This window comes from Arachis stenosperma, chromosome 3 (assembly GCF_014773155.1).
Source record: "Arachis stenosperma cultivar V10309 chromosome 3, arast.V10309.gnm1.PFL2, whole genome shotgun sequence".
Lineage (NCBI taxonomy): Eukaryota > Viridiplantae > Streptophyta > Magnoliopsida > Fabales > Fabaceae > Arachis > Arachis stenosperma.
The window spans coordinates 74,803,222-74,831,169 of NC_080379.1; the positions used below are offsets into that span (position 1 = coordinate 74,803,222).

Consider the following 27,948-nt stretch of genomic DNA (forward strand, 5'->3'; position numbering starts at 1 on the left):
AGTAATAAACCTTACGCGAGTAAGGGTCGATCCCACGGAGATTGTTGGTATGAAGCAAGCTATGGTCACCTTGTAAATCTTAGTCAGGCAGACTCAAATGGGTATGGGTGATATATGAATAAAACATAAAGATAAAGATAGAGATACTTATGTATATCATTGGTGAGAGCTTCAGATAAACGTATGAAGATGCTTTCCCTTCCGTCTCTCTGCTTTCCTACTGTCTTCATCCAATCCTTCTTACTCCTTTCCATGGCAAGCTTATGCAAGGGTTTCACCGTTGTCAGTGGCTACCTCCCATCCTCTCAGTGGAAATGTTCAACGCACCCTGTCACGGCACGGCTATCCATCTGTCGGTTCTCGATCAGGCCGGAATAGAATCCAGTGATTCTTTTGCGTCTGTCACTAACGCCCCGCCCTCAGGAGTTTGAAGCACGTCACAGTCATTCAATCATTGAATCCTACTCAGAATACCATAGACAAGGTTAGACCTTTCGAATTCTCTTGAATGCCGCCATCAGTTCTTGCCTATACCACGAAGACTCTGATCTCACGGAATGGCTGGCTCGTTTGTCAGGCGAGCACTCGGTTGTCAGGTGATCAACCATGCATCGTGTATCAGGAATCCAAGAGATATTCACCCAATCTAAGGTAGAACGGAGGTGGTTGTCAGTCACACGTTCATAGGTGAGAATGATGATGAGTGTCACAGATCATCACATTCATCAAGTTGAAGAACAAGTGATATCTTGGACAAAGAACAAGCGGAATTGAATAGAAGAACAATAGTAATTGCATTAATACTCGAGGTACAGTAGAGCTCCACACCTTAATCTATGGTGTGTAGAAACTCCACCGTTAAAAATACATAAGAACAAGGTCTAGGCATGGCCGTGAGGCCAGCCTCCCAATGATCTAAGATAGCATAAGAACAAAGATAGCTACCAAGATATCTAAATACAATAGTAAAAGGTCCTACTTATAGAGAACTAGTAGCCTAAGGTTTACAGAGATGAGTAAATGACATAAAAATCCACTTCCAGGCCCACTTGGTGTGTGCTTGGACTGAGCAATGAAGCATTTTCGTGTAGAGACTCTTCTTGGAGTTAAACGCCAGCTTTTATGCCAGTTTGGGCGTTTAACTCCCATTTAGGTGCCAGTTCCGGCGTTTAACGCTGGGAAATCTGAAGGTGACTTTGAACGCCAGTTTGGGCCATCAAATCTTGGGCAAAGTATGGACTATCATATATTGCTGGAAAGCTCAGGATGTCAACTTTCCAACGCCGTTGAGAGCGCGCCAATTGGGCTTCTGTAGCTCCAGCAAATCCACTTCGAGTGCAGGGAGGTCAGAATCCAACAGCATCTGCAGTCCTTTTCAGTCTCTGAATCAGATTTTTGCTCAGGTCCCTCAATTTCAGCCAGAAAATACCTGAAATCACAGAAAAACACACAAACTCATAGTAAAGTCCAGAAAAGTGAATTTTAACTAAAAACTAATAAAAATATACTAAGAACTCAACTAAAACTACTAAAAACATACTAAAAACAATGCCAAAAAGCGTACAAATTATCCGCTCATCACAACACCAAACTTAAATTGTTGCTTGTCCTCAAGCAACTGAAAAATAAGATAAAAAGAAGAGAATATGCAATGAACTCCAAAAACATCTATGAAGATCAGTATTAATTAGATGAGCGGGGCTTTTAGCTTTTTGCCTCTGAATAGTTTTGGCATCTCACTTTATCCTTTGAAATTCAGAATGATTGGCTTCTTTAGGAACTCAGAATCCAGATAGTGTTATTGATTCTCCTAGTTAAGTATGATGATTCTTGAACACAGCTACTTCATGAGTCTTGGCCGTGGCCCAAAGCACTCTGTCTTCCAGTATTACCACCGGATACATACATGCCACAGACACATAATTGGGTGAACCTTTTCAGATTGTGACTCAGCTTTGCTAGAGTCCCCAACTAGAGGTGTCCAGGGTTCTTAAGCACACTCTTTTTGCCTTGGATCACAACTTTATTTCTTTCTTTTTCTTTCTTTTTCTCTTTCTTTTTCGGCTTTTTTTTTCGCCTCTTCTTTTTTTTTTTTTGTATTCACTGCTTTTTCTTGCTTCAAGAATCATTTTTATGATTTTTCAGATCCTCAGTAACATGTCTCCTTTTTCATCATTCTTTCAAGAGCCAACATTCATGAACCACAAATTCAAAAGACATATGCACTGTTTAAGCATACATTCAGAAGACAAAAGTGTTGCCACCACATCAAAATAATTAAACTGTTATAAAATTCAAAATTCATGCAATTCTTCTCCTTTTCAATTAAGAACATTGTTTGTTTAAGAAAGGTGATGGATTCATAGGACATTCATAACTTTAAGGCATAGACACTAAGACACTAATGATCATAAGACACAAACATGGACAAACATAAAGCATAAATTTTCGAAAAACAAGAAAATAAAGAACAAGGAGATTAAAGAACGGGTCCACCTTAGTGATGGCGGCTTGTTCTTCCTCTTGAAGGTCTTATGGAGTGCTTGAGCTCCTCAATATCTCTTCCTTGTCTTTGTTGCTCCTCTCTCATGATTCTTTGATCTTCTCTAATTTCATGGAGGAGGATGGAATGTTCTTGGTGCTCCACCCTTAGTTGTCCCATGTTGGAACTCAATTCTCCTAGGGAGGTGTTAATTTGCTCCCAATAGTTTTGTGGAGGAAAGTGCATCCCTTGAGGTATCTCAGGGATCTCATGATGAGAAGGGTCTCTTGTTTGCTCCATCCTTTTCTTAGTGATGGGCTTATCCTCATCAATGGGGATGTCTCCTTCTATGTCCACTCCAACTGAATAACAGAGGTGACAAATAAGATGAGGAAAGGCTAACCTTGCCAAGGTAGAGGACTTATCCGCCACCTTATAGAGTTCTTGGGCTATAACCTCATGAACTTCTACTTCTTCTCCAATCATGATGCTATGAATCATGATGGCCCGGTCTAGAGTAACTTCGGACCGGTTGCTTGTGGGAATGATTGAGCGTTGGATAAACTCCAACCATCCTCTAGCCACGGGCTTGAGGTCATGCCTTCTCAATTGAACCGGCTTTCCTCTTGAATCTCTCTTCCATTGTGCGCCCTCTTCACATATGACTGTGAGGACTTGGTCCAACCTTTGATCAAAGTTGACCCTTCTAGTGTAAGGATGTTCATCTCCTTGCATCATAGGCAAGTTGAATGCCAACCTTACATTTTCCGGACTAAAATCCAAGTATTTCCCCCGAACCATAGTAAGCCAATTCTTTGGATCCGGGTTCACACTTTGATCATGGTTCTTGGTGATCCATGCATTGGCATAGAACTCTTGAACCATTAAGATTCCGACTTGTTGAATGGGGTTGGTAAGAACTTCCCAACCTCTTCTTCGGATCTCATGTCGGATCTCCGGATATTCACTCTTTTTGAGTGAAAAAGGGACCTCGGGGATCACCTTCTTCAAGGCCACAACTTCATAGAAGTGGTCTTGATGCACCCTTGAGATGAATCTCTCCATCTCCCATGACTCGGAGGTGGAAGCTTTTGCCTTCCCTTTCCTCTTTCTAGAGGTTTCTCCCGCCTTGGATGCCATAAATGGTTATGGAAAAACAAAAAGCAATGCTTTTACCACACCAAACATAAAAGGTTTGCTCGTCCTCGAGCAAAAGAAGAAAGAATAGAGGAGAAGAAGAAGAAATGAGGAAAAAGGGAATGGCTTTGTGTTCGGCCATGTATGGGTGGGTTTGGGAGGGAAAGTGGTTTGAATTTGAAGGGTGAGGTATGTGGGGTTTTATGAAGGATGGATGTGAGTGGTGAAGAGAAAAGATGGGATTTGATAGGTGAAGGGTGTTTTGGGGAAGAGGTGTTGAGGTGATTGGTGAATGGGTGAAGAAGAGAGAGAGTGGTGGGGTTGGTGAGGATCCTGTGGGGTCCACAGATCCTGTGGTGTCAAGGAAAAGTCATCCCTGCACCAAATGGCATGCAAAATCACGTTTTGAGCCAATTCTGGCGTTAAACGCCGGGCTGGTGCCCATTTCTGGCGTTTAACGCCAGGTTCTTGCCCTTTTCTGGCGTTTAACGCCAGTCTGGTGCCCCTTTCTGGCGTTAAACGCCCAGAATGGTGCCAGACTGGGCGTTAAACGCCCACCTGCTAGCCTTACTGGCGTTTAAACGCCAGTAAGTTCTTCCTCCAGGGTGTGCTGTTTTTCTTTCTGTTTTTCATTCTGTTTTTGCTTTTTCAATTGATTTTGTGACTTCTCATGATCATCAACCTACAAAAAACATAAAATAACAAAAGAAGATAGATAAAATATAACATTGGGTTGCCTCCCAACAAGTGCTTCTTTAATGTCAGTAGCTTGACAGAGGGCTCTCATGGAGCCTCACAAATGATCAGAGCAATGTTGGAACCTCCCAACACCAAACTTAGAGTTTGAATGTGGGGGTTCAACACCAAACTTAGAGTTTGGTTGTGGCCTCCCAACACCAAACTTAGAGTTTGACTGTGGGGGCTCTGTTTGACTCTGATTTGAGGGAAGCTTTTCATGCTTCCTCTTCATGGTGACAGAGGGATATCCTTGAGCCTTAAACACAAAGGATTCTTCATTCACTTGAATGATCAGTTTACCTCTATCAACATCAATCACAGCCTTTGCTGTGGCTAGGAAGGGTCTGCCAAGGATGATAGATTCATCCATGCATTTCCCAGTCTCTAGGACTATGAAATCAGTAGGGATGTAATGGTCTTCAACTTTTACCAGAACATCCTCTACAAGTCCATAAGCTTGTTTTCTTGAGTTGTCTGCCATCTCTAGTGAGATTCTTGCAGCTTGTACCTCATAGATCCCTAGCTTCTCCATTACAGAGAGAGGCATGAGGTTTACACTTGACCCTAAGTCACACAGAGCTTTCTTGAAGGTCATGGTGCCTATGGTACAAGGTATTGAAAACTTCCCAGGATCTTGTCTCTTTTGAGATAATTTCTGCCTAGACAAGTCATCCAGTTCTTTGGTGAGCAAAGGGGGTTCATCCTCCCAAGTCTCATTTCCAAATAACTTGTCATTTAGCTTCATGATTGCTCTAAGGTATTTAGCAACTTGCTCTTCAGTGACATACTCTTCCTCTTCAGAAGAAGAATACTCATCAGAGCTCATGAAAGGCAGAAGTAAGTCCAATGGAATCTCTATGGTCTCATTTTGAGCCTCAGATTCCCATGGTTCCTCATTTGGGAACTCAGTGGAGGTCAGTGCACGCCCATTGAGGTCTTCCTCAGTGGCGTTCACTTCCTCTCCTTCCTCTCCAAATTCGGCCATGTTGATGGCCTTGCACTCTCCTTTTGGATTTTCTTCTGTGTTGCTTGGAAGAGTACTTGGAGGGAGTTCAGTAACTTTCTTGCTCAGCTGTCCCACTTGTGCCTCTAAATTCCTAATGGAGGACCTTGTTTCAGTTATGAAACTTTGAGTGGTCTTGATTAGATCAGAGACCATGGTTGCTAAGTCAGAGGGGTTCTGCTTAGAATTCTCTATCTGTTGCTGAGAAGATGATGGAAAAGGCTTGCTATTGCTAAACCTGTTTCTTCCACCATTATTGTTGTTGAAACCTTGTTGAGGTCTCTCTTGATTCTTCCATGAGAAATTTGGATGATTTCTCCATGAAGAATTATAGGTGTTTCCATAGGGTTCTCCTAGGTAATTCACCTCTTCCATTGAAGGGTTCTCAGGATCATAAGCTTCTTCTTCAGATGAAGCATCCTTAGTACTGCCAGGTGCATTTTGCATTCCAGACAGACTTTGAGAGATCAAATTGACTTGTTGAGTCAATATTTTATTCTGAGCCAATATGGCATTCAGAGTATCAATCTCAAGAACTCCTTTCTTCTGATTTGTCCCATTGTTCACAGGATTCCTTTCAGAAGTGTACATGAATTGGTTATTTGCAACCATTTCAATTAGCTCTTGAGCCTCTGTAGGCGTCTTCTTCAGATGAAGAGATCCTCCAGCAGAGCTATCCAAAGACATCTTGGATAGTTCAGAGAGACCATCATAGAAAATACCTATGATGCTCCATTCAGAAAGCATATCAGGAGGACACTTTCTGATCAATTGTTTGTATCTTTCCCAAGCTTCATAGAGGGATTCTCCATCCTTCTGTCTGATGGTTTGGACTTCCACTCTAAGCTTACTCAATTTTTGAGGTGGAAAGAACTTGGCCAAGAAGGCATTGACTAGCTTTTCCCATGAGTCCAGGCTTTCTTTAGGTTGTGAGTCCAACCATGTCCTAGCTCTGCCTCTTACAGCAAAAGGGAATAGCATAAGTCTGTAGACTTCAGGGTCAACCCCATTAGTCTTGACAATGTCACAGATTTGCAAGAATTCAGCTAAGAACTGATGAGGATCTTCCAATGGAAGTCCATGGAACTTGCAATTCTGTTGCATTAGAGAAACTAATTGAGGCTTAAGCTCAAAGTTGTTTGCTCCAATGGCAGGGATAGAGATGCTTCTCCCATAGAAGTCGGGAGTAGGTGCAGTAAAGTCACCCAGCACCTTCCTTGCATTGTTGTTGTTTTCGGCTGCCATGGGTTCTTCTTCCTTGAAGATTTCTGTTAGGTCCTCTACAGAGAGTTGTGCCTTAGCTTCTCTTAGCTTTCGCTTCAAGGTCCTTTCAGGTTCAAGGTCAGCTTCAACAAGAATGCCTTTGTCTCTGCTCCTGCTCATATGAAAGAGAAGAGAACAAGAAAATATGGAATCCTCTATGTCACAGTATAGAGATTCCTTGAGGTGTCAGAAGAACAGAAAAATAGAAGAAAGAGGTAGAAGAATTCGAACTTAATCAGATAGAGTTCGAATTGTGCATTGAGAAGGAGTGGTACTCCATAATAGAAGGATGTGAGAAGAGGGGAAGAGAATTTTCGAAAATTAATTAAAAAGATTTAAAAACATTTTGAAAAATTGATTGATAATTTTCGAAAACTAAAAGTGGAAAAGGAATCAAGTGATTTTTGAAAAAGATTTTGAAATCAGAAATCAAAAAGATATGACTGAAAACTATTTTGAAAAAGATGTGAAAAAAAAGATAGGATTAGAAAGTTATAGTTTTAAAAAGATATGATTGAAAAGATATGATTTGAAAACAATTTAAAAAAAAAGATTTGATTTTAAAAATTGATGACTTGCCTAACAAGAAAAGATATGATTCAAACATTTAAACCTTTCTCAACAAAAAAGGCAACAAACTTGAAATGTTCAATCAAATCATTAATTGTTAGCAAGTATCTTTGAAAAGGAAAGAAATTGATTTTGAAAACATTTGATTGAAAAGATTTGATTTGAAAAAGATTTGATTTTGAAAAACTTTGAAAACTTGAAAAAAATTGATTTGAAAACAAAATCTTCCCTCTTGTGCCATCCTGGCGTTAAACGCCCAGAATGGTGCACATTCTGGCGTTTAACGCCCAAAACTCTACCCTTTTGGGCGTTAAACGCCCAGCCAGGCACCCTGGCTGGCGTTTAAACGCCAGTCTGTCTTCTTCACTGGGCATTTTGAACGCCCAGCTTTTTCTGTATAATTCCTCTGCTGTATGTTCTGAATCTTCAATTCTCTGTATTATTGACTTGAAAAGACACAAATTAAAAATATTTTTGGTTTTTTAATAAGAATAATCAAAAATGCAACTAAATAACAATGCATGCAAGACACCAAACTTAGCAGTTTGCATACTACTGACGCTAATGAGAATGCATATGAGACACATAAACACTCAAGTCAAGAGAATTCAAAGATCAAAGTAAGAAATAATCAAGAATTACTTGAAGATCCTTAAGACACATGAATGAATGCATGCAATTGACACCAAACTTAAAATGAGACACTAGACTCAAACAAGAAACATAAAATATTTTTGGTTTTTTTATGATTTTGAAAATTTTTTGTGTTTTTTCGAAAATTATATGAAAATGGAAAATAAAGGTTTCAGAATTCTCAGTTTGGATTCCAGGAATCATTGCAATGTTAGTCTAAGACGCCGGTCCAAAACACTAGACATGGCCAATGGCCAGCCAAGCCTTAGCAGATCATTGCTCCAATAGCAAGATTGATAGAGATCAACAAGCTCTTGTGATGATCAGTTGAAACCTCGGTCCAATAAGATTAGACATGGCTTCACAGCCAGCCAGATTTCAACAGATCATCATGAAACACTAGAACTTATTCTTAAGAATTCTGAAGAAAAATACCTAATCTAAGCAACAAGATGAACCGTCAGTTGTCCATACACAAAACAATCCCCGGCAACGGAGCCAAAAACTTGGTGCAAGAAATTGTGATCACTACAACTCAAATAATCCCTAGTAATGGCTCCAAAGACTTGGTGCTCAATACCATGGCATAAACACAACTCCGCACAACTAACCAGCAAGTGCACTGGGTCGTCCAAGTAATAAACCTTACGCGAGTAAGGGTCGATCCCACGGAGATTGTTGGTATGAAGCAAGCTATGGTCACCTTGTAAATCTTAGTCAGGCAGACTCAAATGGGTATGGGTGATATATGAATAAAACATAAAGATAAAGATAGAGATACTTATGTATATCATTGGTGAGAGCTTCAGATAAACGTATGAAGATGCTTTCCCTTCCGTCTCTCTGCTTTCCTACTATCTTCATCCAATCCTTCTTACTCCTTTCCATGGCAAGCTTATGCAAGGGTTTCACCGTTGTCAGTGGCTACCTCCCATCCTCTCAGTGGAAATGTTCAACGCACCCTGTCACGGCACGGCTATCCATCTGTCGGTTCTCGATCAGGCTGGAATAGAATCCAGTGATTCTTTTGCGTCTGTCACTAACGCCCCGCCCTCAGGAGTTTGAAGCACGTCACAGTCATTCAATCATTGAATCCTACTCAGAATACCACAGACAAGGTTAGACCTTCCGGATTCTTGAATGCCGCCATCAGTTCTTGCCTATACCACGAAGACTCTGATCTCACGGAATGGCTGGCTCGTTTGTCAGGCGAGCACTCGGTTGTCAGGCGATCAACCATGCATCGTGTATCAGGAATCCAAGAGATATTCACCCAATCTAAGGTAGAACGGAGGTGGTTGTCAGTCACACGTTCATAGGTGAGAATGATGATGAGTGTCACGGATCATCACATTCATCAAGTTGAAGAACAAGTGATATCTTGGACAAAGAACAAGCGGAATTGAATAGAAGAACAATAGTAATTGCATTAATACTCGAGGTACAGCAGAGCTCCACACCTTAATCTATGGTGTGTAGAAACTCCACCGTTGAAAATACATAAGAACAAGGTCTAGGCATGGCCGTGAGGCCAGCCTCCCAATGATCTAAGATAGCATAAGAACAAAGATAGCTACCAAGATATCTAAATACAATAGTAAAAGGTCCTACTTATAGAGAACTAGTAGCCTAAGGTTTACAGAGATGAGTAAATGACATAAAAATCCACTTCCGGGCCCACTTGGTGTGTGCTTGGGCTGAGCAATGAAGCATTTTCGTGTAGAGACTCTTCTTGGAGTTAAACGCCAGCTTTTATGCCAGTTTGGGCGTTTAACTCCCATTTAGGTGCCAGTTCCGGCGTTTAACGTTGGGAAATCTGAAGGTAACTTTGAACGCCGGTTTGGGCCATCAAATCTTGGGCAAAGTATGAACTATCATATATTGCTGGAAAGCCCAGGATGTCTACTTTCCAACGCCGTTGAGAGCGCGCCAATTGGGCTTCTGTAGCTCCAGAAAATCAACTTCGAGTGCAGGGAGGTCAGAATCCAACAGCATCTGCAGTCCTTTTCAGTCTCTGAATTAGATTTTTGCTCAGGACCCTCAATTTCAGCCAGAAAATACCTGAAATCACAGAAAAACACACAAACTCATAGTAAAGTCCAGAAAAGTGAATTTTAACTAAAAACTAATAAAAATATACTAAGAACTCAACTAAAACTACTAAAAACATACTAAAAATAATGCCAAAAAGCGTACAAATTATCCGCTCATCAGTGACACTTTTCCAGTGGTTATAAGCTCTGCTTTAAATCCACAGGAAGAGGAAGCACTAATTCAAGTGCTAAGGACACACAAGACAGCTCTTGGGTGGTCCATAAGTGATCTTAAGGACATTAGCCCAGCTAGATGCATGCACAAGATCCTGTTGGAGGATAATGCCAAACCAGTGGTCCAACCACAGAGGAGGCTAAATCCAGCCATGAAAGAGGTGGTGCAGAAAGAGGTCACTAAATTACTAGAGGCTGGGATTAGTTATCCTATTTCTGATAGCCCCTGGGTGAGCCATGTCCAAGTTATCCCCAAAAAGGGAGGCATGACAGTGGTTCATAATGAAAAAAATGAACTGGTTCCTACAAGAACAGTCACAGGGTGGCGTATGTGTATTGACTACAGAAGGCTCAATACAGCCACCAGAAAGGATCATTTTCCTTTACCATTCATACACCAAATGCTAGAAAGACTAGCTGGTCATGATTATTACTGCTTTTTGGATGGCTATTCAGGTTACAACCAAATTGCAGTAGATCCTCAGGACCAAGAGAAAACAGCATTTACTTGCCCTTCTGGCGTGTTTGCCTACAGAAGGATGCCTTTTGGTCTGTGTAATGCTCCTGCAACCTTTCAGAGATGCATGCTATCCATCTTCTCTGATATGGTGGAGAAATTCCTGGAAGTCTTCATGGATGACTTCTCAGTATATGGAGACTCATTCAGCTCTGTCTTAATCACCTAGCACTTGTCCTGAAAAGGTGCCAAGAGACTAACCTGGTTTTAAACTGGGAGAAATGTCACTTTATGGTGACTGAAGGAATTGTCCTTGGGCACAAAATTTCAAGCAGGGGAATAGAGGTGGATAAGGCAAAGGTAGAGGTAATTGAAAAATTACCACCACCTGCCAATGTTAAGACAATCAGAAGCTTTCTGGGGCATGCAGGATTCTACAGAAGGTTCATTAAGGATTTTTCGAAAATTGCAAAACCTTTGAGCAATCTGCTAGCTGCTGACACGCCATTTGTGTTTGACACACAGTGTCAACAGGCGTTTAAGACCCTGAAAGCTAAGCTGGTCACAGCACCAGTCATATCTGCACCAGATTGGGCATTGCCATTTGAATTAATGTGTGATGCCAGTGACCATGCCATTGGTGCAGTGTTGGGACAGAGGCATAACAAGCTTCTGCACGTCATTTATTATGCTAGCCGTGTTCTAAATGATGCACAGAAGAATTACACAACCACAGAAAAAGAATTACTTGCAGTGGTTTATGCCATTGACAAGTTTAGATCTTATCTAGTGGGATCCAAAGTGATTGTGTACACTGACCATGCTGCTCTTAAATACTTACTCACAAAGCAGGATTCAAAACCCAGGCTTATAAGATGGGTGTTGCTTCTGCAAGAGTTTGATATAGAAATAAGAGATAGAAAAGGGACAGAGAACTAAGTAGCTGATCATCTGTCCCGAATAGAACCAGTAGCTGGGACGTCCCTCCCTTCTACTGAGATTTCTGAGACTTTCCCAGATGAGCAACTCTTTGCCATTCAGGAAGCTCCATGGTTTGCAGATATTGCAAACTACAAAGCTGTGAGGTTCATACCCCAGGAGTACAGCAGAGTGCAAAGAAAGAAATTAATTTCAGATGCCAAGTACTACCTATGGGATGAGCCATATCTCTTTAAGAGATGTGCAGACGGAATGATCCGCAGATGTGTACCTAGAGAAGAAGCACAAAGGATCCTATGGCATTGCCATGGATCACAGTATGGAGGACATTTTGGAAGTGAGCGAACAGCCACTAAAGTCCTCCAATGTGGCTTCTACTGGCCTACTCTCTATAAAGATTCCCGAGAGTTTGTGCGTAACTGTGACAGTTGCCAAAGAGCTGGTAACTTGCCTCACGGATATGCCATGCCTCAACAAGGGATATTAGAGATAGAATTGTTTGATGTATGGGGAATTGACTTCATGGGTCCATTCCCACCATCATACTCAAACACTTACATTCTGGTGGCAGTGGACTATGTATCCAAGTGGGTAGAAGCAATTGCTACACCCACTAATGATACCAAGACCGTTCTGAAATTCCTCCAGAAACACATCTTCAGCAGGTTTGGTGTTCCCAGAGTACTAATCAGTGACGGGGGCACTCATTTCTGCAATAGACAGCTATACTCTGCTATGGTCAGATATGGAATTAGCCACAAAGTGGCAACTCTGTATCATCCACAGACAAATGGGCAAGCTGAAGTCTCTAACAGAGAGCTAAAAAGAATCCTAGAACGGACTGTGATAGCCCGAAGAAAGGATTGGGCAAAGAGCTTGGATGATGCTCTGTGGGCATACAGAACAGCATTCAAGACTCCTATAGGAACCTCTCCATACCAACTGGTGTATGGGAAGGCCTGTCATCTGCCCGTGGAACTGGAACATAAAGCCTACTGGGCAACTGATGAGCGGATAATTTATACGCTTTTTGGCATTGTTTTTAGGAAGTTTTTAATAAGTTTAAGCTACTTTTAGGGATGTTTTCATTAGTTTTTATGTTAAATTCACATTTCTGGACTTTACTATGAGTTTGTGTGTTTTTCTGTGATTTCAGGTAAAATCTGGCTGAAATTGAGGGACTTGAGCAAAACTCTGAAAAAGGCTGACAAAAGGACTGCTGATGCTGTTGGAATCTGACCTCCCTGCACTCGAAATGGATTTTCTGGAGCTACAGAACTCCAATTGGCGCGCTCTCAACGGCGTTGGAAAGTAGACATCCAGGGCTTTCCAGCAATATATAATAGTCCATACTTTATTCGGAAATTGACGACGTAACTTGGCGTTGAACGCCAAGTTCATGCTGCTGTCTGGAGTTAAACGCCAGAAAAACGTCATGATCCGGAGTTGAACGCCCAAAACACGTCATAACTCGAAGTTCAACTCCAAGAGAAGCCTCAGCTCGTGGATTGATCAAGCTCAGCCCAAACATACACCAAGTGGGCCCCGGAAGTGGATTTATGCATCAATTACTTACTCATGTAAACCCTAGGAGCTAGTTTATTATAAATAGAACATTTAACTAATGTATTTGACATCTTTTGACCACTTTAAGTCTCTATTCATTCGGTCACTTGATCATGGAGAGGGCTGGCCATTCGGCCATGCCTGAACCTTATGCTTATGTATTTTCAACGGTGGAGTTTCTGCACACCATAGATTAAGGGTGTGGAGCTCTGCTGTACCTCAAGTATCAATGCAATTCTATCTTCTTTTATTCGGTCTCTATCTTATTCTTATTCCAAGATATTCATTCGTACCCAAGAACATGATGAATGTAATGAGTTAGATAACCCTCATTATTATTCTCACTTATGAACGCGCGTGATTGACAACCACTTTCGTTCTACATGCAACCGAGCTTGAATGTGTATCTCTTAGATTCCCCAACAGAATCTTCGTGGTATAAGCTAGATAGATGGCGGCATTTATGAGGATCCGGAAAGTCCAATCTTGTCTGTGGTGTTCCGAGTAGGATCCTGGGAATCCGGAAAGTCTCACCTTGTCTATGGTATTCCGAGTAGGATTCCGGTAATGAATGACTGTGACGTGCTTCAAACTTGTAACCTGCTGGGCGTTAGTGACAGACGCAAAAGAATCAAGGGATTCTATTCCAGTAGGAGCGGGAACCAACCGGTGATTAGCTGTACTGTGACAGAGTGCGTGAGCATTAGTTTTCACTGCGAGGATGGGATGTAGCCATCAACCATGGGTGATGCCTCCAGACTGGTTAGCTGTGCGAGTGACAGCCGCATAGGATATTTCCCCGAGAGGATTGAAAGTAGCCACAGCTGATGGTGAACCCCTATACAAAGCTTGCCATGGAAAGGAGTAAGAAGGATTTAGTAGAAGCAGTGGGAGAGCAGGCGTCCTTGAGCCATACAGCATCTGCATATACTTAACTGATACCTCTACTAATGAATCTGCATAAGTATTTCTATCCTTTTTATTATTTAGTTTATTATTTATTTATTATTCCAATAATCACAATTACCCTTTAATCTCCCTAACTGAGATTTACAAGGTGACCATAGCTTGCTTCATACCAACAATCTCTGTGGATTCGACCCTTACTCACGTAAGGTATTACTTGGACGACCCAGTACACTTGCTGGTTAGTTGAACGGAGTTGTGAATTCAACCAGTGCCATAATTAGAACATTGATCACAAATGATACAAGAATTTTGATCACAATTTCGTCCACCAAGTTTTTGGCGCCGTTGCCGGGGATTGTTTGAGTATGGACAACTAACGGTTCATCTTGTTGCTCAGATTAGGTAATTTTTATTTTATTAAAAAAAAATTTCGAAAATCTTTTCAAATCTTCTCCCTATTTTCGAAAATTATTCAAAAAATTTTTTAATATGCATTCTAGAGTTTCATAAGCATGTGAAGCCTGGCTGGCTGTAAAAGCCATGTCTAAATTCTTTTGGACCGAGGTTTCACTCATCCTTATAGAAGAGCTTCTTTGTCTTTCTCAGCAAATTGGCTACTGTATAGGATGTTTCAGTTAAAGCTTGGCTGGCCATTGGCCATGTCTAGTGTTTTGGACTGGAGCTTTCACAAAAGCTTGGCTGGCTATTAAGCCATGTCTAATTCCTGGACTGGAGCTTTAAACTAACATTGCGAAGATTCCTGGAATTCATATTAAAATTTTTGAATTTCTTATTTTATTTTTCCTATATATTTTACGAAAAAAATCAAATAAAATACAAAAAATTTAGAAAATCATAAAAATCAAAAATATTTTGTGTTTCTTGTTTGAGTCTTGTGTCAAGTCATAAGTTTGGTGTCAATTGCATGTTCATCTTTTTCTTGCATAAATTTTCGAAAAATTCATGCATTTATAGTGTTCATCATGATCTTCAAGTTGTTCTTGATGAACTTTCTTGTTTGATCTTCATATTTCTTGTTTTGTGTTGTATGGTGTTTTTCATATGCATTCTTGCATTCATAGAGTCTAAACATGAAAAATTTCTAAGTTTGGTGTCTTGCATGTTTTCTTTTCTTGAAAATTTTTCAAAAATATGTTCTTGATGTTCATCATGATCTTCAAAGTGTTCTTGGTATTCATCTTGACATTCATAGTGTTCTTGCATGCATCATGTGTTTTGATCCAAAATTTTCATGCATTGAGTATTTTTAGTGTTTTTCTCTCTCATAAAAAAAAATTCAAAAATTAAAAAAAATATCTTATCTTTTTAAATCTTATCTTTTTAAAATCTTTTTCAAAAATCATATCTTTTCCATTTTTTCATCATTTTCGAAAATTTCAAAAATCTTTTTCAAAATATTTCAAAATCTTTTCTTATCTTTACATCATATTTTCGAAATTGCATCAAAAATTAATGTTTTGATTCAAAAATTTCAAGTTTGTTACTTTCTTGTTAAGAAAGATTCAAATTTTAAGTTCTAGAATCATATCTTGTGATTTCTTGTGAGTCAAGTCATTAATTGTGATTTTAAAATTCAAATCTTTTTCAAAACTAATTTCAATCTTATCTTTTCAAAACCATATCTTTTTAAATCATATCTTTTATATCATATCTTTTTCAAAATTTTATCTTTTTCAAAAAAAAAAAAATTTTGATTTTAAAATATCTTTTCTAACTTCTTATCTTCTTATCTTTTCAAAATTGATTTTAATATCTTTTTCAACTAACTAATTAATTTTTTGTTTGTTTCTTATCTTTTTCAAAACCACCTAACTACTTTTCCCTCTCTAATTTTCGAAAATACCTCCCTCTTTTTTTTAAAAATTCTTTTTAATTAATTAATTGTTTTAAATTTTAATTTTAATTATATCTTATCTTTAATTTTCGAAAATTACTAACCCATTTTTCAAAATTATTTTCGAATTTCTCTCCCCCCTCATCTCTTTCTATTTATTTTATTTATTTACTAACACTTCTCTTCACCTCTCTTCATCTCCAATCACTGCCTCTATCCTCACCATTGTGATTGGATTCTCCACTTTTATTCCTTTCTTCTTCTACTAACAATAAGGAACCTCTTTACTGTGACATAGAGGATTCCTCTTTCTTTTCTTGTTCTCTTCTTCCCTATATGAGCAGGAACAAGGAAAAAGGCTTGCAAAAAAAAAAAAGAGAAAAAGGAAAGACAAAAAGCTTCCACCTCCAAGTCATGGGAGATGGAAAGACTAATATAAGCCGTCATAGCTCAGTGGTAGAACATGTGGCTACAAATCAAGAGATCCCTGAGATACCTCAGGGGATAAGTTGTCCTCCACACAAATATTGGAAGCAACTAAGGGGAGGAACACCAAAATTACTATGAATCATTCAACAGAAGCAAGGAAGAGACATAGAGGAGCTCAAAGAGCACCATTGGACCTTCAAGAAGGCGCCACCCTCACTCAGGTGGATTCATTCCTTGTTCTTTATTTCTTTCTATTTTTCGGTTTTTAGTATTATGTTTATCTATGTTTTGTGTCTTTATTTCATGATCATTAGTATGTAACCATGCCTTAAAGCTATGAATAAATTCCATTAATCCTTCACCTCTCTTAAAAGAAAAATGTTTTAATCCAAAAGAACAAGAAGTACATGAATTTCGAATTTATCCTTGAATTTAGTTTATTATATTGATGTGGTGACAATACTTTTTGTTTTCTGAATGAATGCTTGAACAGTGCATATGTCTTTTGATCTTGTTGTTATGAATGTTAAAATTGTTGGCTCTTGAAAGAATGATGAACAAAGAGAAATGTTATTGAGGATCTGAAAAATCATGAAATTGATTCTTGAAGCAAGAAAAAGCAGTGAAAAAGAAGAAGCATTCGAAAAAAAAAAGAGTATATAGAAAAAGAAGGAGCAGTAGAAAAAGCCAGTAGCCCTTAAAACCAAAAGGCAAGGGTAAAAAGGATCCAAGGATTTGAGCATCAATGGATAGGAGGGCCCAAGGAAATTAAATCGAGGCCTAAGCGGCTAAATCAAGCTGTCCCTAACCATGTGCTTGTGTCATGAAGGTCCAAGTGAAAAGCTTGAGACTGAGTGGTTAAAGTCGTGATCCAAGGCAAAAGAGTGTGCTTAAGAGCTCTGGACACCACTAACTGGGGACTCTAGCAAAGCTGAGTCACAATCTGAAAAGGTTCACCCAGTTATGTGTCTGTGGCATTTATGTATCCGGTGGTAATACTGGAAAACAAAGTGCTTAGGGCCACGGCCAAGACTCAAAAAGTAGCTGTGTTCAAGAATCAATATACTTAACTAGGAGAATCAATAACACTATCTGAAATTCTAAGTTCCGAGAGAAGCCAATCATTCTAAACTTCAAAGGAAAAAGTGAGATGCCAAAACTGTTCAGAAGCAAAAAGCTACAAGTCCCGCTCATTCAATTATAATTAATATTCATTGATATTTCTGAATTTATAGTATATTCTCTTCTTTTTATCGTATTTTATTTTCGGTTGCTTGGGGACAAGCAACAATTTAAGTTTGGTGTTGTGATGAGCGGATAATTTATACGCTTTTTGGCATTGTTTTTAGGAAGTTTTTAATAAGTTTAAGCTACTTTTAGGGATGTTTTCATTAGTTTTTATGTTAAATTCACATTTCTGGACTTTACTATGAGTTTGTGTGTTTTTCTGTGATTTCAGGTAAAATCTGGCTGAAATTGAGGGACTTGAGCAAAACTCTGAAAAAAGGCTGACAAAAGGACTGCTGATGCTGTTAGAATCTGATCTCCCTGCACTCGAAATGGATTTTCTGGAGCTACAGAACTCCAATTGGCGCGCTCTCAACGGCGTTGGAAAGTAGACATCCAGGGCTTTCCAGCAATATATAATAGTCCATACTTTATTCGGAAATTGACGACGTAACTTGGCGTTGAACGCCAAGTTCATGCTGCTGTCTGGAGTTAAACGCCAGAAAAACGTCATGATCCGGAGTTGAACGCCCAAAACACGTCATAACTCGGAGTTCAACTCCAAGAGAAGCCTCAGCTCGTGGATTGATCAAGCTCAGCCCAAACATACACCAAGTGGGCCCCGGAAGTGGATTTATGCATCAATTACTTACTCATGTAAACCCTAGGAGCTAGTTTATTATAAATAGAACATTTAACTAATGTATTTGACATCTTTTGACCACTTTAAGTCTCTATTCATTCGGTCACTTGATCATGGAGAGGGCTGGCCATTCGGCCATGCCTGAACCTTATGCTTATGTATTTTCAACGGTGGAGTTTCTGCACACCATAGATTAAGGGTGTGGAGCTCTGCTGTACCTCAAGTATCAATGCAATTCTATCTTCTTTTATTCGGTCTCTATCTTATTCTTATTCCAAGATATTCATTCGTACCCAAGAACATGATGAATGTAATGAGTTAGATAACCCTCATTATTATTCTCACTTATGAACGCGCGTGATTGACAACCACTTTCGTTCTACATGCAACCGAGCTTGAATGTGTATCTCTTAGATTCCCCAACAGAATCTTCGTGGTATAAGCTAGATAGATGGCGGCATTTATGAGGATCCGGAAAGTCCAACCTTGTCTGTGTGTTCCGAGTAGGATCCTGGGAATCCAAAGTCTCACCTTGTCTGTGGTATTCCGAGTAGGATTCCGGTAATGAATGACTGTGACGTGCTTCAAACTTGTAACCTGCTGGGCGTTAGTGACAGACGCAAAAGAATCAAGGGATTCTATTCCAGTAGGAGCGGGAACCAACCGGTGATTAGCCGTACTGTGACAGAGTGCGTGAGCATTAGTTTTCACTGCGAGGATGGGATGTAGCCATCAACCATGGGTGATGCCTCCAGACTGGTTAGCTGTGCGAGTGACAGCTGCATAGGATATTTCCCCGAGAGGATTGAAAGTAGCCACAGCTGATGGTGAACCCCTATACAAAGCTTGCCATGGAAAGGAGTAAGAAGGATTTAGTAGAAGCAGTGGGAGAGCAGGCGTCCTTGAGCCATACAGCATCTGCATATACTTAACTGATACCTCTACTAATGAATCTGCATAAGTATTTCTATCCTTTTTATTATTTAGTTTATTATTTATTTATTATTCCAATAATCACAATTACCCTTTAATCTCCCTAACTGAGATTTACAAGGTGACCATAGCTTGCTTCATACCAACAATCTCTGTGGATTCGACCCTTACTCACGTAAGGTATTACTTGGACGACCCAGTACACTTGCTGGTTAGTTGAACGGAGTTGTGAATTCAACCAGTGCCATAATTAGAACATTGATCACAAATGATACAAGAATTTTGATCACAATTTCGTCCACCAGCAACCAGATTCCTAAACATGGATGCGCAGTTGGCTGGTGAAAAAAGATTACTCCAGCTAAATGAGCTAGAGGAGTTCAGACTCAGTGCCTTTGAAAATGCAAAAATTTATAAGGAAAAGGCAAAGAAATGGCATGACAAGAAGTTGTCATCCAGAGTCTTTGAGCCAGGACAAAAAGTTCTACTCTTCAACTCTAGGCTCAGATTATTTCCAGGAAAACTTAAATCCCGGTGGAGAGGTCCGTATGTGATTACAGGGGTGTCACCATATGGATATGTTGAGCTTCAAGATATTGATTCTGACAAAAAGTTCATTGTTAATGGACAGAGAATCAAGCATTATCTTGAAAGCAATTTTGAGCAGGAATGCTCAAAACTGAGACTTGAGTGATTCTCAGTAAAGGTCCAGCTAAAGACAGAAAAGAAGCGCTTGCTGGGAGGCAACCCAGTCATTATGAGGTTATATGATTTGTTTTTACAGAGGCAAGTATCAAAAATGAAGGAATTCACAGAGTTATAGAAGGATTCAGCTCAAAAAGCAGAGAAAAAGAGCTTACTGGCGAAAAAACGCCAGTAAGGGGCATTTTGGGCGTTAAACGCCAGAATGGGTACCATTCTGGGCGTTTAACGCCAGGAATGGTGCCATTTTGGGCGTTAAACGCCAGAATAGGCACCATTCTGGGCGTTTAACGCCAGGTGTGCAGCATCCTGGGCGTTTAGCAAAACACCCAGTGACAAAGGGGAATCTGGCGTTTAACGCCAGCCAGGGCACCTGGCTGGGCGTTAAACGCCCACAATGGGCATCAAATGGGCGTTAAACGCCAGAATGGATGCCATTCTGGGCGTTTAACGCCAGAAAGGTGGGGGGACCAAGATTTTGTTTTTCCATCGAATTTTTTTTAAACTTTCCTTTTCTTACCCATACTTTTTTACATAAACACACTTCAACCTCTCATCATCCACTTTCAAATCTTCAAAAATCAAAACCATTCTTCAAATCTATCTCAAATCAATTCCAAATCTTATTCAAAAACTCACCCTTCTCTCAAATCCTCTCCATATCTTCTCAAATCTCTTTTCAATTTTTTCGAAATCTCCTTCCCCCCCTATAAAAACACGTTCGGCCTCACCATTCCCCCACACCATTCGAATTTGCTCTTCTCCTCTCTCTCCTCCTTCCTTTCTTTTGCTTGAGGACAAGCAAACCTCTAAGTTTGGTGTGCTTTTCCGTGATCACTAAAGCCAAGATTCATCAAAATCATGGCTCCTAAGGGAAAACAAACCAATTTAAGAGGAAAGAAAGAGAATAATCCAAAGAATCTTTGGAATCAAGAGAAGTTCTTAACCAAAGAACATGAAGACCATTATCACAAAATAATGGGTCTGAGGTCAGTGATCCCGGAAGTGAAGTTTGATCTGAAAGAAGATGAATATCCGGGGATCCAAGAGCAAATTCGAAACAGAGGATGGGAAGTTCTAACCAATCCTGAAATAAAGGTTAGAAGGAATATGGTTCAGGAATTCTACTCAAATCTGTGGCTAACAGATAAGCAGAGAATGACTGGAACTGTTTACCATACCTACAGAACCATGGTCAGAGGGAAAGTTATGTACTTCCATCTGGACAAAATAAGAGAAATCTTCAAATTACCTCAACTGCAAGATGATCCTGAATCCTTTAATAGGAGAATGGTGAGAGCAGATAAAGGGTTGGATCAAGTTCTAGAGGACATATGCCTCCCTGGAACTAAGTGGATAACCAATTCTAAGGGTGTCCCAAACCAACTCAAGAGGGGAGACCTCAAACCAATTGCAAGAGGTTGGCTAGACTTTATTGGGCATTCCATACTGCCCACTAGCAACCGTTCTGAGGTCACTATCAAGAGAGCAGTGATGATTCATTGCATTATGCTTGGAAAAGAAGTGGAGGTTCATCATGTGATTGCTTGTGAGATCTACACAATTGCAAATAAGAATTCCACTGAAGCCAAACTGGCTTACCCAAGCTTGATCTCCTTGCTCTGTAAAGAGGCTGGGGTAAAGATGGGAGTAGATGAATTCATACCCATTGAACACCCAATCACCAAGAAGTCAATGGAAGGACAAATGCAAGACAACTCTATCAAAAGGAGGGCGCAGGAGTTCCTCCCTGAATTTCCTGAAATTGGCTACTGGGCCAGCCTAGAAGCATCTATCACCAAGTTGCAAGAGACAATGGAGCAACTTAAGGAAGAACAGCAGAATCAGAACTGCATGCTCTGCAAATTACTGAAGGAACAAGAGAAGCAGGGGCGTGAACTCCAAGAGTTGAAACGCCAAAAGCTCTCCTCTCAAGCTGAGGGAGCATCCACTTCTCAAAATCAAGGTTGTTGAGTCCTAACTCTGTGAAAACCTCTATCATTAGGAGCCTAGTTCAAATTTTTGTTTTCTAATTTTTTTTTAGTCTCATCTTATATCTATTTTTGAGTCTTGTTCTTAATTCATAATTAATAAAATTTAGAATTCATGTCTTAAAGCTATGAATGTTCTATGAATCCATCACCTCTCTTAAATGAAAAATGCTTTAATCACAAAAGAACAAGAAGTACAGAATTTCAAAATTTATCCTTGAAACTAGTTGAATTAGTTTGATATGGTGACAATACTTTTTGTTTTCTGAATGAATGCTTGAACAGTGCATATGTCTCTTGAATTTGTTGTTTTGAGAATGTTAAAAATTGTTGGCTCTTGAAAGAATGAGGAAAAAGAGAACTGTTATTGAGGATCTAAAAAAATCATCTAATTGATTCTTGAAGCAAGGAAAAGCAGTGAAAACAAAAAAAAAATTTCGAAAAAAAAAGGAAAAGAAAAACATTAAAGTTGTGAACCAAGGCAAAAAGAGTGTGCTTAAGAACCCTGGACACCTCTAATTGGGGACTCTAGCAAAGCTGAGTCACAATCTAAAAAGGTTCACCCAATTTTGTGTCTGTGGCATGTGTGTATCCGGTGGTAATACTGGAAGACAGAGTGCTTTGGGCCACAGCCAAGACTCATACACTAGCTATGTTCAAGAATCATTATACTTAACTAGGAGAATCAATAACACTATCTGAGTTCTGAGTTCTTATAGACGCCAATCATTCTGAACTTCAAAGGATAGAGTGAGATCCCAAAACTGTTCGGAGGCAAAAAGCTACTAGTCCCGCTCATCTAATTGGAGCTAAGTTTCCTTGATATTTTTGAGTCTATAGTATATTCTCTTCTTTTTATCCTATTTTTAATTTTCAGTTGCTTGGGGACAAGCAACAATTTAAGTTTGGTGTTGTGATGAGCGGATAATTTGTACGCTTTTTGGCATTGTTTTTAGTATGTTTTTAGTATGATCTAGTTAGTTTTTAGTATATTTTTATTAGTTTTTAGTTAAAATTCACTTTTCTGGACTTTACTATGAGTTTGTGTGTTTTTCTGTGATTTCAGGTATTTTCTGGCTGAAATTGAGGGTCCTGAGCAAAAATCTGATTCAGAGACTGAAAAGGACTGCAGATGCTCTTGGATTCTGACCTCCCTCCACTCGAAGTGAATTTTCTAGAGCTACGGAAGCCCAATTGGCGCGCTCTCAACGGCATTGGAAAGTAGACATCCTGGGCTTTCCAGCAATGTATAATAGTCCATACTTTGCCCGAGATTTGATGGCCCAAACCGGCGTGGCAAATCAGCCTCAGAATTTCCAGCGTTTAACGCTGGAACTGGCATAAAACTTGGAGTTAAACGCCCAAACTGGCATAGAAGCTGGCGTTTAACTCCAGAAAAGGTCTCTACACGAAAATGCTTCATTGCTCAGCCCAAGCACACACTAAGTGGACCCAGAAGTGGATTTTTACGTCATTTACTCATTTCTGTACACCCTAGGTTACTAGTTTACTATTAATAGGATCTTTTGACATTGTATCGGTACCTCATGACACTTTACACGTTTCTTTGTGTACCTTCCACGGCATGAGTCTCAAAACCCCATGGTTGGGGGTGAGGAGCTCTACTGTGTCTTGATGGATTAATGCAATTACTACTGTTTCTTATTCAATCATGCTTGCTTCCGTTCTAAGATATCACTTGCTCTTAACCTGGATGAATGTGATGATCCGTGACACTCATCATCATTCTCAACTATGAACGTGTGCCTGACAACCACCTCCGTTCTACCTTAGATTAAGTAGATATCTCTTGGATTCTTTAATCAGAATCTTCGTGGTATAAGCTAGAATTGATGGCGGCATTCAAGAGAATCCGGAAGGTCTAAACCTTGTCTGTGGTATTCTGAGTAGGATTCGATGATTGAATGACTGTGACGAGCTTCAAACTCCTGAAGGCGGGGCGTTAGTGACAGACGCAAAAGAATCACTGGATTCTATTCCGGCCTGATTGAGAACCGACAGATGGATAGCCGTGCCGTGACAGGGTGCGTTGAACATTTCCACTGAGAGGATGGGAGGTAGCCACTGACAACGGTGAAACCCTACATACAGCTTGCCATGGAAGGAGCCTTGCGTGTTTGATGAAGAAGACAGTAGGAAAGCAGAGATTCAGAAGATGGAGCATCTCCAAAACCTCAACCTCTTCTCCATTACTGCATAACAAGTACTTATTTCATGTTCTTTTGCTTTTCACAATCAACCTTGATAATTTCTGATATCCTGACTAAGATTTACAAGATAACCATAGCTTGTTTCAAGCCGACAATCTCCGTGGGATCGACCCTTACTCACGTAAGGTATTACTTGGACGACCCAGTGCACTTGCTGGTTAGTTATGCGGGATTGCAAAAGTGTGATTGCAATTTCGTGCACCACAAGCCAACAAGAATGGCACTCCAATTGGCTGACAGAACATTCAAGTTTCCACATGGGATGGTGGAAGATCTACTAGTGAAAGTAGGGGAGTTCATTTTCCCTACTGATTTTGTTGTGCTAGACATGGAGGAGGAGGCCAACACATCAATTATCCTGGGAAGACTATTTCTAGCTACTGCTGGAGCCATTATTGATGTGCAAAAAGGGGAACTAGTCTTGAGACTGCATAAAGAAAAAATGGTTTTCATTGTCTTTAAAGCAATGAGTTACCCCAAGGAATCCATAGGAGAATGCATGATGGTAGATATCATGGAACAGACAACAAAAATATTGAGGAAAATATTATGGGGAAAGAACAATGTGAGAAAAATATTGAGCTGGAATAAGCAACCTTGAGGAGCTCAATCATGCCAACTACCACAGACAACAAAAATGTAGATGCACCAAAATTAGAGCTGAAAGCCTTACCTCCCAGCTTGAAGTATGCATACTTGGGCACTATCACACTTACCTAGTGATCATAAATTCAAGTCTGAACAAGGAGCAAGAAGAGGAACTTATCCGAGTGCTGAGATAACACAAGGATGCCATAGGCTGGACACTTTCAGATTTAAAAGGGATCAGCCCTTCAATGTGCATGCATAAAATCTTACTTGAAGAGGATGCCAAACCCTCAAGACAGCAACAAAGGAGGTTGAACCCAACTATGAATGAAGTAGTTCAGAAGGAAGTTCTGAAATTGTGGCAAGCAGGGGTGATCTACCCCATCTCAGACAGCCTTTGGGTAAGCCCAGTGCAAGTAGTTCCTAAGAAAGGGGGGATCACTGTTGTAGAAAACGAGAAGAATGAATTGATACCCACAAGAATGGTAACCGGATGGCGTATGTGCATTGACTACCGGAAACTTAATGAAGCCACCCGAAAAGATCACTTTCCCCTGCCCTTCATGGACCAGATGCTTGAAAGATTGGCAGGACATGAGTACTACTGTTTTTTAGACGGGTATTCGGGCTACAACCAGATTGTTGTAGACCCCAAGGATCAGGAAAAAACTTCATTTACTTGTCCATATGGTGTTTTTCCTTAAAGGATGATGCCCTTTGGATTGTGCAATGTACCTGCCACATTCCAAAGGTGCATGCTCTCCATTTTTTCAAATATGATTGAGAAGTTCATAGAAGTATTCATGGACGATTTCTCTGTGTTTGGGGACTCTTATTCTGATTGCCTATACCATCTTTCTCTTGTGCTAAAAAGGTGTCAAGAAACCAACCTTGTTTTAAACTGGGAGAAGTGCCATTTTATGGTAACTGAAGGAGTGGTTCTTGGTCACAAGATTTCAAAAGATGGCATAGAAGTAGATAGAGCAAAAGTAGAAGTAATTGAAAGATTACCTCCACCTTGCAATGTCAAAGCAATCAGAAGCTTTTTGGGATATGCTGGGTTCTATAGGAGGTTTATTAAAGACTTTTCAAAGATTGCAAAACCCCTTAGCAACCTACTTGTCTCAAATACTCCTTTTGTTTTTGATAGAGAATGCATGGTAGCCTTTGATGAACTTAAAAAGAGACTCTCCTCTGTACCTATTATAGCACCACCAAGTTAGGATCTTCCCTTTGAACTAATGTGTGATGCATCTGATTTTGCTATTGGTGCCATCCTATGACAGAGGAGAGACAAGCTAGTACATGTAATCTACTATGCTAGCAAAGTCCTTAATGAGAATCAAATGAACTATAACACCATAGAGAAAGAACTTTTAGCCAAAGTTTTTGCTTTTGATAAGTTTAGATCATATCTTATTGGCTCAAAAGTAATTGTGTTCACTGATCATGCAGCACTCAAGTACTTGCTTACCAACAAGAATCTAAGCCCAGATTGATAAGGTAGATCCTGCTGCTCCAAGAATTCGATATTGAGATTAAAGATAGGAGCAGAGCAAAAAATAAAGTAGCTAACCACCTCTCAAGGTACACAAGAAGAAGAAATGCAGCAAGTTGCAGTAAATGAAAGCTTCCCTGATGAACAATTGATGATGATTCAGGTAGCCCCTTGGTTTTCAGACATAGCTAACTTCAAGGCTATAGGGGAGTTACCAACAAACATCAACAAGCACATGAGGAGAAAGCTAATCAAGGATGCCAAACACTACATCTGGGATGACCCCTACTTGTTCAAAAAGTGTACTGATGGTGTCCTAAGAAGGTGTATATCCCATGAAGAAGGGCAAGAGGTGCTATGGCAATGCCATGGATCAGCATATGGAGGTCATTTTAGTGGAGAACGGACAGCAACAAAGGTGCTCCAATCCAAATTTTACTGGCCAACAGTATTTAAGGATGCTAAAGAAATGGTGTTAAGGTGTGATGAATGTCAAAGGGCCGGCAATCTGACCAAGAGAAATGAGATGCCGCAGCAATACATATTAGAGCTAGAACTATTTGATGTATGGGAATAGATTTCATGGGACCCTTCCCAACCTCCTACTCAAATAGCTATATATTAGTGGCTATTGATTATGTTTCAAGATGGGTAGAGGCCATAGCTACTACAACAAATGACAACAAGGTTGTGATAAGCTTTTTGAGAAAGAACATCTTCAGCAGATTTAGAGTTCCCAAAGCTCTCATTAGTGATGGGGGGTCACACTTCTGCAACAAACAATTGGAAGCACTCCTTATCAGATATGGAGTAAAACACAAAGTGGCAACTCCATACTGCCCACAGACCAACGGGCAAGCTGAGATCTCCAATAGAGAGCTAAAATGAATACTTGATAAAACTGTTGGAAGTTCACAAAAAGACTGGTCTAGGAAGCTAGACGATGCTCTATGGGCATACAAGACAGCATTCAAGACCCCCAATGGGATGTCACCATACCAACTAGTATTCAGCAAGGCTTGCCACTTACCAGTTGAATTAGAGCACAGAGCTTTCTGGGCTCTAAAACTACTCAGTTTTAATGAAAGGACTGCTGGAGAAAAGAGATTGATGCAACTCAATGAACTAGAAGAGTTTAGAAATCAAGCATATGAGAATGCAAAAATCTACAAAGAAAACACAAAAAGGTGGCATGACCAAAAGATATCAAGAAGAGAGTTCTTCGAAGGACAAAAGGTGTTACTCTACAACTCAAGACTCAAGTTCTTCCCTGGAAAACTTAAGTCTCGATTGTCAGGACCTTTCACAATACTCAAGGTGTTTCTTTATGGTCATGTGGAGCTCATGGAAGATAATACTCAGAGAACTTTCTTTGTCAATGGCCATAGACTCAAACACTACTTGGGAGACTCATTGGAGGAGCAGAGAGTGAGCTACAAGCTCAGCTAAAGATAGAGGAATGTCAAGCTAATGGCAATAAAGAAGCACTAGTTGGGAGGCACCCCAACAATTTATCCTTTTTGATTTAATTGCTTTCCTAGAAGTAGTTTAAATTATGTGATAGTTTCAATTTTTAGGACTTGTTGTTTGATATTTGCGTTGATAGTAGATCAATTTTTTTTACACTCTTTTATTTGAGATTTGTAACTTGATGAATCCATGACTATTGATGAGTGAATAGGCTGAGGACTAGCTGAAATGCTAAGTTTGGTGTGGCCTCTCACCCACTTAATCTAGGCTTACAAAAACTAATAAATTGATTCTGAAGAGTAAGCCCAGAGATTAAGTTTGGTGTGGCCACCACCAATGATCACATAGTACTCGATTCACCCAAGTTGAGAACACTTAATACCTTGGACAAGAATGAACGTGAATTAATGGATTCAG

General features: G+C 39.9%; 1 protein-coding gene and 1 non-coding gene across 2 annotated transcripts; both read left to right on the forward strand.

The window, feature by feature from the left end:
* The first annotated feature begins 6,101 nt into the window (after positions 1–6,101).
* On the forward strand, positions 6,102–6,209 carry LOC130972452 (small nucleolar RNA R71). Its single transcript, XR_009083619.1, has one exon. It is a non-coding gene; the product is annotated as a small nucleolar RNA R71 (small nucleolar RNA).
* Positions 6,210–26,815: 20,606 nt separating this feature from the next.
* On the forward strand, positions 26,816–27,510 carry LOC130966267 (uncharacterized). The gene is made up of 2 exons (XM_057891055.1): positions 26,816–26,871; positions 26,973–27,510. The coding sequence occupies exons 1-2, from the start codon at positions 26,816–26,818 to the stop codon at positions 27,508–27,510; spliced, it is 594 nt and encodes a 197-aa protein (XP_057747038.1).
* The last annotated feature ends 438 nt before the right edge of the window (positions 27,511–27,948 follow it).

Bases quoted from the DNA above. Each gene is read 5' to 3' on its own strand.
- LOC130966267 (XM_057891055.1), top strand. From the start codon at position 26,816: ATGGGGGGTCACACTTCTGCAACAAACAATTGGAAGCACTCCTTATCA. The intron at 26,872-26,972 runs GTAAAACACAAA...AACTGTTGGAAG, and splicing joins CACTCCTTATCAGATATGGA to TTCACAAAAAGACTGGTCTA.